The sequence below is a fragment of the Halichoeres trimaculatus genome, unplaced genomic scaffold (assembly GCF_033239565.1).
Source record: "Halichoeres trimaculatus isolate MK-OKI-2021-1 unplaced genomic scaffold, fHalTri1.1 fHalTri1_scaffold_15, whole genome shotgun sequence".
Classification (NCBI taxonomy): domain Eukaryota; kingdom Metazoa; phylum Chordata; class Actinopteri; order Labriformes; family Labridae; genus Halichoeres; species Halichoeres trimaculatus.
In genome coordinates, this window is record NW_027437193.1 from 10,746,665 (window position 1) to 10,761,275 (window position 14,611).

General features: G+C 39.7%; 2 protein-coding genes and 1 long non-coding RNA gene across 3 annotated transcripts in view; 2 read left to right on the top strand and 1 right to left on the bottom strand.

Moving 5' to 3' along the window:
• On the top strand, positions 1–6,036 carry dnajb4 (DnaJ heat shock protein family (Hsp40) member B4). Its single transcript, XM_074688137.1, has 3 exons — positions 1–521; positions 2,216–2,796; positions 4,379–6,036. The coding sequence occupies exons 1-3, from the start codon at positions 311–313 to the stop codon at positions 4,607–4,609; spliced, it is 1,023 nt and encodes a 340-aa protein (XP_074544238.1). The 5' UTR covers positions 1–310; the 3' UTR covers positions 4,610–6,036.
• On the bottom strand, positions 5,473–7,250 carry LOC141803973 (uncharacterized). Its single transcript, XR_012599624.1, has 3 exons — positions 7,115–7,250; positions 5,759–5,823; positions 5,473–5,547 (listed from the first exon to the last, which is right to left on the bottom strand). It is a non-coding gene; the product is annotated as an uncharacterized LOC141803973 (long non-coding RNA).
• gipc2 (GIPC PDZ domain containing family, member 2) overlaps positions 6,957–14,611 on the top strand; it is a 22,983-nt gene continuing 15,328 nt past the window's right edge. The window contains exon 1 of the mRNA XM_074688139.1: positions 6,957–7,663. Coding sequence (XP_074544240.1) covers positions 7,388–7,663 — 276 coding nt within the window. The 5' untranslated portion in view covers positions 6,957–7,387. The remainder of the gene's footprint in view (positions 7,664–14,611) is intronic.

Sequence of the window (14,611 nt, forward strand, 5' to 3'; positions counted from 1 at the left end):
GTAGATTCACCTCCCTGAGCTGAACTTGACGTTGGCGCTGTGGATGCTGGAGAGGGAGCTGTGGCTATTTAAAGAGGGTCATCCAGTCACGGATAAATAGCAGAAGGTCCTCTGTGTTGACGAACCGCCTCTAAATGGTTTTCATCCTGCACTGTGTATCTGTCTGCGGCTTCTTACTGTCCGTTAGTCCAGACTGAGGCCGACTCTGCTGAGTCTACCAGCCGTCGACCAGACCCCGTCCAGCTCCACTCCTCCAAGGGCTATTCCACTATATCTGTATTAATTATTCATTTTGGGGGATACGCGGAAAATGGGCAAAGATTACTACAAAACGCTGGGCATTTCCAAAGGAGCCACAGAGGAGGATATAAAGAAAGCGTACAGAAAACAGGCGTTGAAATGGCACCCGGACAAAAACAAGTCTGCAGCCGCCGAGGAGAAATTTAAGGAAATCGCTGAGGCATATGAAGTCCTCAGTGATCCGAAGAAAAGAGAAGTTTATGACCAGTACGGAGAGGAAGGTAATGTGTTCTTCATCCTCTTCTGTAGATCTCATATTCTGCTCTAAATGTAGCTGAAATAACGCTATTAATCCACTATAAGAGTGGGTATAAATCACAGCTGGCTTTAATTCAAGTCACACAGTTTCCAGAAGGAGGCCTAAAAACAGCTGTTCAGTACATTACAGACTCACTGTTCTGTACATCTTATATCATCAGTTTATCTAAATCTATGTACGCATCTATGTACCCCTCTTTAAACCTCAGATTCTCTCAAAATGTGGGTGTTAAAATGGAAATAAAATATCATTCTGGTTATATTAGAGCTTTATGCAGCAGTATGTATTTCTACAAAGCCAAATTTACACACCAGGGTTCAATTTTTAGTCCAAATATAAAGGGGTCAGGAAGAAATGACTACATATTCATCCATATTTTAAAGAGAGGAGGCAGTTGTGATTTTAATGTTTCATTAAATGTTGCAACCATCTCTAGGAATTGACAGTTAATGTAGGAATGTCTCATTGTAAGTATAAGTTGTGCAAATGCATGCCAGTGGAGCATAAGACAAAAAAAGTGTGTTAATGTCTATATGACATCAAACAGACCATCTGTGTGAAGAATTATTGTTTACAGATCTTAAATATTAAAATTGTGAGACTTTACTTAACTAGCTGTAATTTTCCTAAAAATGGAGGATGATAAATGTGATTTTTTTCCCCCCAGTTTGTCCACCTAAGAAACCAAAAACATCCAATTTGATCCACTTTGCTATCACAGAGTATTCTATCAATCTGACTTATCTTTGATGTTGTATAACTTCAGTTATAATAAGTATTTTTTCTATCATCTAAGATCATTATAAGATAGAAAACTTTAAAGTTCATTTTTAAACCAACAGCCATGTTTCATGTCACCAGGAAAGTCCTCTATATAGTTTTGTTTTTGTCATCCACTTAGTAATGAAGTAATCTTATGACATCAAAAATAATTCAGTATTAAAGATAACAGCTGTTACATGAAGCTGTGAAAATGCCAAACAGAACAAGCCAGTCTCATTAAAATGGCACACTTTATCGAGCTCTTGGTACTGCTCAGAAATCTTCTAAGCACTTTTTTTTGTTGTGATTCACTGAGATACTTTTTATGTCAGGCATCATGATGCTAAAGGTTGCTATGGTGCCCAGAAACGAGACAGTGGGCCGTCGTGACTGAATTAATTTCAGACAAAACACTGAATCTTTTAGTGACACTGACTAACAAATGGGTGTGCTGTATCTACAGATTATATTCACAGTCAGTTAATCTGATTTTTGATATTCTTATCAAATTGATTAACCCTGAGTTGGTTAATTTAAATATGTTCATAAAAATGTTGTATTGTCTTTAAGGGGTGTGTCCTCCAGTGCTTGGTTTTCAAAAATCCCAGTGTTTTTATCTTACTGAGGAATTAAAGAGACATAATTTAAGAAGCCAAATTCATCCAATGATTGATGTCTTTGCTTGATTTTACACCAGAAGTGACTCTACTATCACATTTTGAAGCTCTATTAAACTGTATTCAATGTGCATTAGTCACTCCATGTTTGGCACTTGATCAGTGGATTCGATTGTGCATCCCTGCTGTTCGAGTAGCAGAAATGTGGCACAAAACTCCTGCTACTGCTGAATGTCAATGTTAGGATGACTCATCAATCATTCCTGTTGCCCTTCAGGTCTCAAGGGAGGAAATGGACCCACTGCTGACGGCCAAGGCAGCACTTTTACCTACACTTTCCACGGGGACCCACACGCCACTTTTGCCACTTTCTTTGGGGGCTCAAACCCCTTTGAGATGTTCTTTGGGCGCAAAGCTAACGGCAGAGATGATGAGGACATGGAAGTGGATGGAAATGACCCCTTTGGCTCCTTCACCAGCTTTAACCTGAATGGATTCCCTCGGGATGGTCATATTGGCCCTGGAGGGCCCCAGCGTCGAAAACAGGACCCGGCCATCATCCATGAACTGAGGGTCACCCTGGAGGAGGTCTTTCACGGCTGCACCAAGAGAATGAAAATCTCTCGCAAGAGGCTAAACCCGGATGGCAGGACCATGCGCACAGAGGATAAGATTCTCACAATTGAGATCAAGCGGGGCTGGAAGGAAGGAACCAAGATCACTTTCCCACGAGAAGGAGACGAGTCGCCAAATACGATTCCTGCTGACATTGTATTCGTCATCAAGGACAAGCCGCACCCCCATTTTAGGCGAGAGGGCTCGAACATAGTCTATCCTGTACGCGTGAGCCTGCGACAGGTGAGGCATTTTTCTATTTTGGCTCCCACTTTGACTGAGTGTATCAGTATTAATAGAGTCTGATGGATGCATTAGTCATACATGAGGTCGAGTCAGAACAAGCTCACATTTAAGTTTAGAGTGCTGCTTTAAAGCTCTGATGCTCAAAAAAAACGGCTCATGATCAATACTCTGCAGGAAGTCGGCCTCTAAAGTTGTTTCCCCTGGCAAGCACAGCTGTGCTGAATGAGTATAGTGATGAGCTACACACACACACACACTTTTGCTGGATACTTATGTAATCTTGAATATCCACACTGAGAAATGGGAGCTGTATCACAGGGTGGGCAGAGAGGCGGCGCCCGCCCACACACACTCACACACTTCAAGAAGGACTTATATGGTTCCTCCTACTCTTATGAGATAAATTTCACAGCCTCATCTGTGATTTTCAATTAGTGGTCCCAACAAGTTAAAGTTTTTCTCTTTTGACTCCTGGAACAAAGTGGTGAAAATAATCTTGACTCATGGACCGCTCTGTAGCCATTCTAGAGCTTTCCACAGCATCTGACTCACAGTCTTCACCAGACAGACAAAGGGACAAAAAGGACATGGAAAAGTTAACAGATCACATCCAATGCCAAAATCTATCATTGTGCAGAGAGCTTAGGACCACCTGTTGTCACCTGATGACAGCTGAGTCATCTCCACCACAACAGCTGAGCAAACTCGGAGAACGGAGCATTGTTGATGTGGTTCATGGTGGGTGAAAGCTCTAGATCAGCTATCAAATGGAGCGTGAGTTGATTGTGTGGTCAGATAGCTGCTCGGAGTGAAAATATCACAGTTGGACAAGCTTCAAAGGTATTTGTGGTTGAAATATTCCGAGTTGGTTTGTATGCATTAGTTTAAGGTTATTGTGCATTAACTCTAGAGCTGTACTGATATATCAGCATATGCATGTTGCATATTGACATTATAGATGCACATTTTTTGCGCTGTTACTACAAACATTTGCATGACCAAAATGTTTGCGATGGCTTTAAAACTGCTATATGATCATAAACATGTATTCTACTGTATTGATAGTATATTGAATTCAGTGAGTGCATAATCTGTCAGAATTCCTAGAAAGTAAACTGAGATCAACATTTATTGTAATTGTTATAAACATTGTAAAGTGTCAGTATTGGCTGCTGAAATTTGACATAAAGAATGGCATTGTCAGGACGTACATGTGTGGTTTTCATGGAAACTTGAAGTCAAGAGTATTTAAATGCATTTTAAACAATCTGTTTCTTAAATCACAAAATACATAACTTTTATTTCAACACTGACATATTTAGTGTCTATAATCAACAGCTCTGAGTCCTGACTGGCTGGTTTGAAGGTCTGTTGGCTTAAAAGATGTGAATATTCTTCATTTTGTGCAGTATAGACACTGGAGTGCCTCCTAAATATTACCAATACATACACTTCACCAGAATCATCCAGCACTAAATCGCACCAACAGATTCTTGTGATATTTTTGCAAACAGTACACCGTGTGGGTTGCTGTTCTCCAGATTCTCACTCTGACTTCCTTGGTTTTTTGTCTTCTCAGTCATTGTGTGGATGCTCGGTTACCGTGTCAACGATAGATGGGAAGACATGCAACATGAAGATCACTGACGTCGTCAAGCCCGGCATGAGAAAGACTGTGGCCGGGCAGGGTCTCCCCTTACCCAAAAACCCAGAGCAGAGAGGGGATCTGGTGGTGGAGTTTGATGTGAACTTTCCTGACACGCTGCCCGGGAACGCCAAGGACGTCCTGAAACGGCATTTACCAACCTAGGAGAGAAGAGACAACACATGACAGAGCTAAACACTCTCACACCAACACACACACTTACAGGGACAGTTCTGACAGGTCACAGATGGACCCCTTGCTGACGAATGTGCAATCTCTATTTTTGAGCTATGTGGTGTTTTTATAAATACCATGCATGCTGCCGAGTCGATATAAGTGAAAGACTGTTCGGGTTGTTCATAACATTTTATATTCGTGGGCCTTTGCTACAATCACTTTATCTTTTTGTTTGTGCAAATATTTGGTAGTGAGTAAGTCTTTGATTGCCAAAAACAACCCCAGTAATCATGGGAAAACATTGCAGTGCCAGATGAGTACATTTTCTTGCTTTTGTTTGATTAGATAGGCAACATTACTGAGATTTTTAACTGTCATTCATGTTGATTTTGTCATGAAAATCAGGAAACATTTTGTCCTGAGAATTGGGATACAAGCCTCAGTCAGTTTGGGGGCTGTCTTAAAATGTGTGTACAGGAGGAAACTGGTTAAATGGACTGGATCGATGTGTGTGCATTTTAAGAAACTGACATGTGAATTAACTGAACTTGAATTTTAAAATAAATATTTCCACATCAGGTGAAATGGAGCTGTTTTAGATATGCTGAGGCTTTTGATGATTCATCCTTGAAGAATTTATGTATTTATTTTTATAATTGTCTGAAACCTTAATACTGTTCAGGCCTTCAGCATTTAAAACCAGTGAGCTGTCTCTTAAATTCTTATAGTCATGTGTGCAAAGATAGTGTCACTAAAAATATGTTCTCTGATTTTAAATACTTACTAACAGCCACATTATGAATTTATAAATATAGCTGTCTGGTCTCAGCTGCTGGCCATCAACTGCCAACACGCTGGCCTTTACATTTCCCACCAGGGGACGCCACATCACTCATCACAGTCAGGAGGCCCTGTGAGGCGAGGTCCTTGTTAGGCAGAGAGGGATGTCACATTTAAGAACCTTTAATTATACAACTAAACATAGCAACCTATTGTTGTACACAAGTTTCCTTTTTTTACTTTGACAGAGAAACAGACCCCTCAGTTCACAGAGAATATGTGTATTAATAACACGTGTTAGAGATTTGTGCAAATGATGAGTCACTATTATCCAGGGAGGGTAGAGAGTAAACACACCTGCTCCTGCTAAATGTGTGAGTTTCCATGTCTCATTTGGTTTCCATTGGTATGGGTTGTTGCATCTGAAAAAAAGAGAAGGAAAAAACAGTAACTCTGCAACAGTTAGTGTTGATTATTTATGCACATTAAAAAATTAAAATAATTATTTTAACGACTGATATCAGTTGGACCTATCATCCATCAGTGTTTAAAGGTTGACAGTAAAAGGTAAAACTGGTTTATCCTGTTTTCATATTGAGTAAATGCCTCCTCATGAAAATCAACCCTGCTTACAGACAATGAGGGAACATTGAAAATCTAGATTTCAAGACCTGTTTCACAATTTATTTAAAGAATCGGCTGGCTGTTAGATGAACTCAAAAGAGCATCTTTAATTTCTGAAGTTTCACTGTTGTAATTATTGTTTCCCTCTTTAAAAGGGTGCAAAAAGTACATATGCATGTTTGCAAAATTTGATGCACTTATTCAAGACTCCATCATATATTCTGATGTACACCCCTGTTGTGAATTTTGAATATGTTATACTTTCTGAACTATCTTTAACATATTTTCATCACAATTTATGTCAGGAAGAATACTTCTGAGGCTTTTATGTTGCTTTATTTCTTTACAGACCTTGATGAAAGCAGCTGATTATTACTTCACCAGTCTTTTATTGGTAAATGTATTCATTAGTTAGATGCTAGATTCTAAATAACAATTTTAGAAATAAATCACATATAACTTAAAAAAAAAAACTGTCATACAAAGCTGTCTAGCAGAAATGCATACATCTGATTCAAGATTCCAGTATCATCAATTTATGAAATGAAACAGTCCATTTAAATGACAGTTTTTTGAGTTCTTAGTGATTAAAGTAGTTTTCCCCTGAACTTCTACAGATGTAAAGTTTGAATACATCTTTTCAAAAGCTTAGAGGATTTTTTTTCCACTGCCTTGGTTCTTTACTTTTCTAATTATCCTCCTCAAGGCCTACTTTCCCGCTTGACTTAACCACCTCTATTATTCTACAGTGAGACTTGATTAGAGGCCGCAGCACAATGGGGCCCTGTACATGCAGCCATTAATTTTAAAAATGAGTGACATAAACCCTGACCGTGTAACCAGTTTTCATCTGACAATTTTCATACGGTCTGGCTCCAAACAAGTCTCTAGAAATGCTTGTGTAATTGTTTTAAAGTTATGACCCCCCAGGTGATGGAGCACAGGTGCACTGGGTCTGATCCTCCCACAGCGTTCAGCTCGGGTTCGTCCCACTGCGCCTGCGTCCCGCAGCACGCGAGCCAAACAGAGTAGCTATTGTTAGCCAGCAGGTTGTGTCAGAGTTTATCCCGGAGCCTACTCACCACCTACCTGTTGAATATTCACGCCATTTATTTGCAAGCGAGGGTCGAGACACTGTCGAAGAACTAAAGTCCAGTCTGAACTGCTGGCAGGTGAGCAGAGGAAGGTGTTCACGGAAAAAAGGAAGGAAGACATTAAGGAAAGCTCCGAGGAAACGAGGAAGTAAATAAGGACAAGTCGACCGTTGGGCTTGGGACTCAACAGGTTAGCTACTTCAATGTTATAGCAGCGGGTCGGATTTTTTACTTTCCACGTCGAGAAACAAACCAAGACTTAGACAAAATGCCTTTGGGACCATGGAGAAAGAAAAACAGGTCGACAAAGGAGCATTTAGTGGACAACGAAGAGGTCAGCGGTGGACACGCAGGTGCCGGGAGCCTGGCTAAATCTGCCGTGAACGGAGCGGGGCTCCCGCCTCCACCTGCCAACCTGCGGCCCAAACTGGTGTTCCACACGCAGCTTGCTCACGGAAGTCCCACCGGCAGGATCGAGGGATTTAGCAACGTAAAGGAGTTGTATGGGAAAATAGCAGAAGCGTTTAACATTAGTCCACCTGAGGTAAGAGCTCACCTGTCCCATGAGGCGGAAAGAACTGATTTATGGTGCGTTCAAGTGTTAAAACTTGATTTTACTGAAAGTCGTGAAGTATTCTCACTGATGATTTTCTCTCGTTGAGGAAAATATAAGTAAAGATTAAAAAACTCACTAAATTAACTTAGTATACAGATTTTTTTTCATTCAAATGTTTAATGATACTGTAACGACAGAGAGGACCTCAAACGTGTCTTTTCAACATCGTCAGCAGTTCCAGTCTGTATTAACACTGCCCCTTTAACCTCCCAGCTGGTTTCACCCAGATAACTGAGGCACTCAGACATCAAACTGTCAGCTCTCTGTATTAAAGAAAGAAAGAAAGAAAAAGAATCTAAGATTACAGAGAAGTCAAACTGATGAATGCAGCTTTGTGTAGTTGAACTTTGATTCCCCTTTTTTTCTGCATTATTAAAGACAATCGGCTTATTGGCAGGGTCTGCGTACACATTCAAGAAATGTCTTTCAGGGTTTCCATTGCCACAACATAGCTAAAAAAAATGGGAAATGCTGTGCAATTGAAGCATTGTGATTTTATTAAACTTTATTTAAAAAGCTCTATAGTCCTAAACCCATTTTCAAAGTTACATTATGAACCCTCAGATTCATCTTGTGACTTACAAAGGGATCTGAGCCCTAAATCGGGTTGTTATAATGTAGTACTTGATAAAATATATCTGTATCAGGGTCCATTATTATATAATTTAGCTGATAATACCCCAGTACTGAGATGTTACAAGTGTACAGTATTTAAAAAACTTTAACTTTGGGCAGATTGAATGTGTCTAATGGTAATGCTCTGATTGCCAAAGTAAAGAAACTTTAGGCTAACTCTTCCTCCTCACATGCATGCTAAATACTTGTGGTAAAAGTTGAAGTAAACAGTTTCATAAGCAGCTTTTCCCCGAGATTAGCTGTGTGCTGGCCATTAAACGTCAACTTTGATTGTCTTGTGTCAAAGCTAGTTTGGTGTTTGTAAAGGCACGCCCTGCCAACTCTCCACCAGCCTGCATACCTACAATCCAGGATTAAAAGAGATCTGAGACTTAACTTCATTGGATACTAGCAACTTTACTTTCACCTTTAGGCCCATCTGGCATCACCAAGAGCAAAATCTGCATGTTTGTGTTGATGTCCTGAAAACAGAAGCAGTTTCTGTGTCCTCCTCTCAGCCCAGACTGCTCAGGCTTGTCTTTTCAAAGGAAAGTGTGAGTGGCATGTTTGTCTTTTGTCAGTCTGAATATGACTAGATAGGCCGGCGGGGCAGCCTGTTATCAGCCTGGAGTGCTGTAAGAGCTGGAGACGGATATTTCCTTTCCTTTCTGAAGCTCAGTCATTCAACAAGTGTAATTTATGAAAAGGAATTTGTGTCATGAGCGTTGGCGCTGAGTGAAGCACACAATACAAGACTTCAAATATCACAAGTATGTGATGGGCGAAGGGCTGCTGTCTTTAAAATAGCCTCTCTTTCTCTAATTCGATTGCAGTGGAGTGACTTAAATAAGGCGCAGGCTTTCTAATCTCTGAAACACCTGCTGATATGGTGGGTATTTGTCTCTTCGTGTCTATCAATTAATTGCAGGATTGTTCTGCATCTGTCTAGACTTGTTATAGTAGAGAAAGTGCCTCACAGCCTGTTCTTTTGCTGAAAATAAGTTCAGTACAGCTGAGGAGTTAGAGAGAGATTTGGGATTTCAGCTGATTTTCAGCAGGGTGCTTTCGCTGACCTGATTCTAACCTCTGTGTTTAAGAGAATATTGATTTTATACAAGCTTTTGTTCTGTTCTGTACTAGATCTTGACCTCTGACACCCCTGAAGGACGGAAAATAGAACATCAGAATCACTGAGAACAGTGAAGAATCACACCAGTGATTGTGTTTGTAGCTGCCATTTCATGAGAGAGACATACCCTGCTCAAATACGGCCTCAGAGCTTCTAAGTGAGAAGAAACGTGAAATAACGATCCAAATGGCAGCATGTTAGTCTGCCCTGTTCAGCAGTTCTGAGTTATCAGTCTTTTTGATGTGCGTAGAAATGATGATACTGGCCCTCCCAGGAGTATCACACAGACAGTAACACAAAGAGAAAATCTGACACCAACTGAGTGAGACAGTAAAGAGGACAGAGTCAAACGTAGCTGGTTGTTGGACTCCACCATTTTTACCACAGGAAGTCTCTCACGTCCGGATCAGTGGGCAAAGCCTCAAATCTAGCAGATAACTGCCAGACAGAGTCCCAGGGGATCCAGCCGAGCGGCTCTGCCCAGGGCCTCCTCCCTCCATAAACATCAGCAAACCTCACCATGACGCTGGTGCCCATGTTGACAGAACGCAATGTGTGTCACAGAGGACAAAAGATATCAGCTCTGTTAGATTAAAGCTGTGTTATCTTCTCAAACGCGGCTTTATATAGAGAGCTGTTTTATCTTTAGATCCTGGGGTTGAGAAAGCCATGTGTGCCCCCTAAAAGTTCCTGTCAGGGACGCGCTTTCTCACAGAACAGATTGTTTTAGAGTAGGGCTAGCACGTTTTAAAGCAGTGGAGTACATCATATCAACATGAAAACAATTTAAAAATCTGCAGACATGACCTCAAACATATGTTTTTATTTCTTTAATTATTTCTGCAACATCGTCATTGTAGAAGGACGCCCTGTTGAGTCTTGTTCTGAGGAAGACCCTCTGCCTACTGTTATTGTAATTTGCCACTTCATTGAACATCATAATAAGTGGATAAAAAAACTTGTTCATCCATGTCTGAAAAAATCTTTTCTGTTTTTGTCTGTAAATACATCAAGCAATGTTTAAATCAGAAACAAGTGATCAATAGAGTTGGATATTAACTGTCAGTAGCAGGTTCCTGGAAAATGAAAAGAACTGAAAGTACTCCAATTATCTTATACAAGATTTTTAAACCTGTACCACACCAATACCTTACCTTGAGGAGAAGAACCTCTTTAGAATTCATTTACAAATGCTTTGAATAGTGTTTTGAATATCCAAACATTACACAGGCTGCCACACGGGTCAGACATCCAAAATACCTGATAGTGGATAAAAAGTAAAACACAGTTTAAAATTGTGCCAAGCAATAGATGTTAATATGTTAACTCGGTCATATCTGTGAGAGTCTGTGCCAAGTCTACTGCTTGGCTGCTTGGCATGTTCTCTCATTTTTCTATCGAGACAAATATCCCAGTTAGCATCAGATGCATTTTGAATAGGTTTTCTGTTATAGCTGTTGTACAGAATTGAATCTTGGCTGCTGCAGGAAAAAAAGTTTTGCTGTCATAATTCTTTAAAGGGTTTCTGGGTGTAAGGTAGAGGATTTAGACATTTTATAGAATTTAATCTTAAAAAATGTTGATTTAAAAATGTGCAATTGTTAATTAGGGGTGGGAGAAAAAAATGATTCACACATGGATTGGATTTTTCCGTTGACAGTATTAAAATCAGGATTCTTTGTCAGGAAATTTTTTTTTTTTTTTCAAATTTATATTCTTCATTTTAGTCTTTGATTATAAGCTGGATTGAAAAAAAATTACCACTTTTCCACAGCAGACGGTGAAATGTTTCTCTCTGATTCATGTGATGTGCATTTTTGGGGAAAATATGGCCCCTGATATTCTGCAGACATTATCATCAATGAAGTTTTTCACCTGGTCTGGTGTTAAAAAAAGCAAACTAAAAATTGGAAATATCAAAGAATCGCACCTCAAATCGAATGGGCACTCCAAGAATTGTAATAGAATCGAATCGCGAGCATAGAATACAGTTTCAGTCCTGTTTCTATACATTTTTCACTCTTCTGATAACTTCATGACTCTGAAGAGGCGTTTCCAACAGCCCAAAAGCAACTTTACCAAACCTTTTCTTTCACACTCCACACAGCCGTGCTCTCTTGTTTGAAATGTTAATTCTGCGGCGTCTTAATTGTAGTGTCAGTTCTAGTAAATAAAACACAGCTGCTGTCGTGATCCACTAACCAAGGGAGCGTCTGCTTAGAAGATTCAAGATTAGAGCCGTGAAAACACAAATTATTAACACCCACTGAACAGCACACAGCGAACTGGAGATGTGGCTGTTCCCAGACTGGTTGAGACTCTGAGGTTACCTGAGTGCGTGTCAGAGCATGATAGCATTATGTAATAAAAGACTTTGTGTCTTTCTTGTGCTTTTATCTCCTGACGGCATGAAGTGCTTTCCTCACGATGTTACAGCATGTCTGGAGTCGGTTTGGGCATCTATTGTACCTTTTAATTACACTCAACCTCAAGTTTGAATGAAGCTCAGAGTCTTTATTTAGGAGGCAGAGCGTGTGGTGAGAAACCTGCATCACAAACAAATATTGTATAATATGTTGACTGAAGCGTCGTTTCCACCACAGGAGCGTCTACAGGGAGCGATGACTTTTTGAATTACATTTCTGCCTCAGGGACCACAATCTAGATTAAACCTCAGGGATAGGCTGAACAGCTCTTTTTGGTTATATACTTGCAACATTCAGTGTACTAAGTCAACATAAGTTACGTTGAGCAGCTAAATATTGTACCACACTCTTAAGAAGTAGCCTAAATTCCATCCAGTGCCAGTGAATTCAGTAACAGTAAACGTGGTAGAGCTGGATCAGGTGCTGGGATGAGAACGATAAATAAAAATGTCCTCAGTAAGTTTGCCAGCCTTGATAAACTGACACGTGCATGCATGTTTGTTTTCCTCCTCTCTTTCGACCAAAGAGGCTGAATGAGAAGATGGCTCTCTACGTCTATCTTTCCTTACATCGGGGTGCATAGGTTCTATAGCGGATTTAACGGATTTATTGCGGAGTGAGCATCTGTCAAAAATGCGATCTTCGACATCTTTTGCGACGGGTCTGCTCGCGCGTACACACAGAGAGAGCTGAAGTGAGCGTCCTGAGGGGTGAGGAGGAAACACACACTAATATGAGTGATGGCAAGAAAGATACAGTTCTTAAGCTGCCTGCCACAGTCCCAGTGTGGGAATATATATATATATTTTTTTTATCAGAATGAACAAAGTGTGAGCTCATGAACACCAATGAGCTGATATGTCGCATTTGTTTGAAAATAGTGGCGACGAAGAAGAAGAAGAGGGAGGTGCAGTGGAGCCTTGTTCTTAGCCTCTTCCTGAGGCTTTTGGTCTGCAAAGTAAATAGAAATAAAGCGCCAAATGGTGGGTGCTCAAAGACAGCTACATTACCAAAGAAATGCAGCCCTTCAATACGGTTGAAAGCCAGAAATGTTAAAAATGTTTTACAGACAGTACGGATTGACTGGGAAAAAGTACATATTACAAACAATTCAGGAACTGTATAAACTCCCTTTTATTTAGGCTATAGTTTTTATTGTTGTTGTTTTTTTTTTTGGAGTTTTGTTTTTTCTTTAGAGACAGGGTCTATGTTTTATTGTTTTTGATTAGTATTAATTATTTTCATTGACATGTATTTTTTTCTAAAAGAGAGTCCATTTCATTTTCATTGTATTTTTTTCTCTTTCTTGTTTGTTGAATTTATTATATTTTTTTGTTTGATTTATTTTATTTAAAAGATCCTGACCTTTTAATTACAGTTAAATACTCTTAAGAAATTAAAGTTTCTTGCTTTTGATATGGTGTACTTACTTTATTATCCCATTTATCATAATTACATCAATGAAAAAAATGGTAGAAAAAAAATTGATAATCATATTGACAATAATATTGTTTATCGGCAATAGTATTTTGGAAAATTATCGTCTAGCAAAATTTGTTATCGTGACAGGCCTAGTCAGAGTTAAGTACAGGAAGGGGAGGAGAGTTAAGTTGATTACTCAAAACATGCTCCAGATCCTGGAACTTTTGCAGGATCTCAGAGATTTCTTGGCCAAATTTTATTTTCATTTTGGGAACTTTGTAGCAAACCTGTGTGCAAAATATGAGCCTTTTGAACGACTCAACCAACTGGTTTGCCGAATATTCACTGTCCTTTTGACCTGAGTGAAAAATGCAGACAACAACAAGCTGAAGGAACCTTTAGTCCTTAAGAATAAGTAAAAAGGTGATAAACTTCCTGTGTATTCTTTCTACTAGGAAGACGTGTACTATTCCACCTTTTAAATGAGATTTTTTTATGTGTCGCTCTGCTCAGGTCAAAGTCTAGTTGGCCTTACAGCTGTAGAGTCTAAGGTGTGGCTCTGTGCCTTTTGTCCACCTGTTGCTTCAGGTGTGCTCGCTGCTCAGAGGAAAGCACTCTGTACATTTGCCTTCAGTTTGAATATCTGCGCTGCGCTCGTGTGACAAAACCGCATCCTTTGTTTTTCTTTAGCCAGTCAAACTTCAATGTTTGCAGAGAGTTAATGTGAAATTAAACATCAAGCTTGAGTCTGTTTGGGTGACGTCACACACCCAGGAAGAAAAAGCGTCTCTATCTGATAGTTTTGTTTACATCAAACTGCTTCAGCTGTTGAATGTTTCTCATGTTGACATGTATCAGTGAGGGATTTTCTTTCCTGTCATGATACAAACACGACTCTTCTCATGGGAACTATAAAGCCATGCTGTTATCATGTTTTTACCACCCAGTCCAGAGTAACGAGCATGACGTCACTTTGAAGGCAGAGCAAACATCATCATTTGTTGGTAATTACTCTCAGTGTACACGCCCATTCTCTTTGATAGCTACACCCGTATGATATGAAGCAATCCAACAGCACTCATCATTGTCTCTATTCAGCAGGGCGAAATAGAAAAATGTGGGACACTGGGATTATATTAAAAGATCTTAGTCATGTTCATGGAAACAAAATGTTGAATCATATTTCATATTTTTAATAAGATACTTTGAAATCCTGAGGATTAAAGACTGATTTGTTGGGGCTGAGCCCAACTAGCATGTTTTCTTGGACCAAGTCTAAAATAC

Coding starts and splice junctions, on each gene's coding strand:
- dnajb4 (XM_074688137.1), top strand. CDS start 311: ATGGGCAAAGATTACTACAAAACGCTGGGCATTTCCAAAGGAGCCACA. Junction 522..2,215: donor TGACCAGTACGGAGAGGAAG/GTAATGTGTTCT, acceptor GTTGCCCTTCAG/GTCTCAAGGGAGGAAATGGA. Junction 2,797..4,378: donor TACGCGTGAGCCTGCGACAG/GTGAGGCATTTT, acceptor TTGTCTTCTCAG/TCATTGTGTGGATGCTCGGT.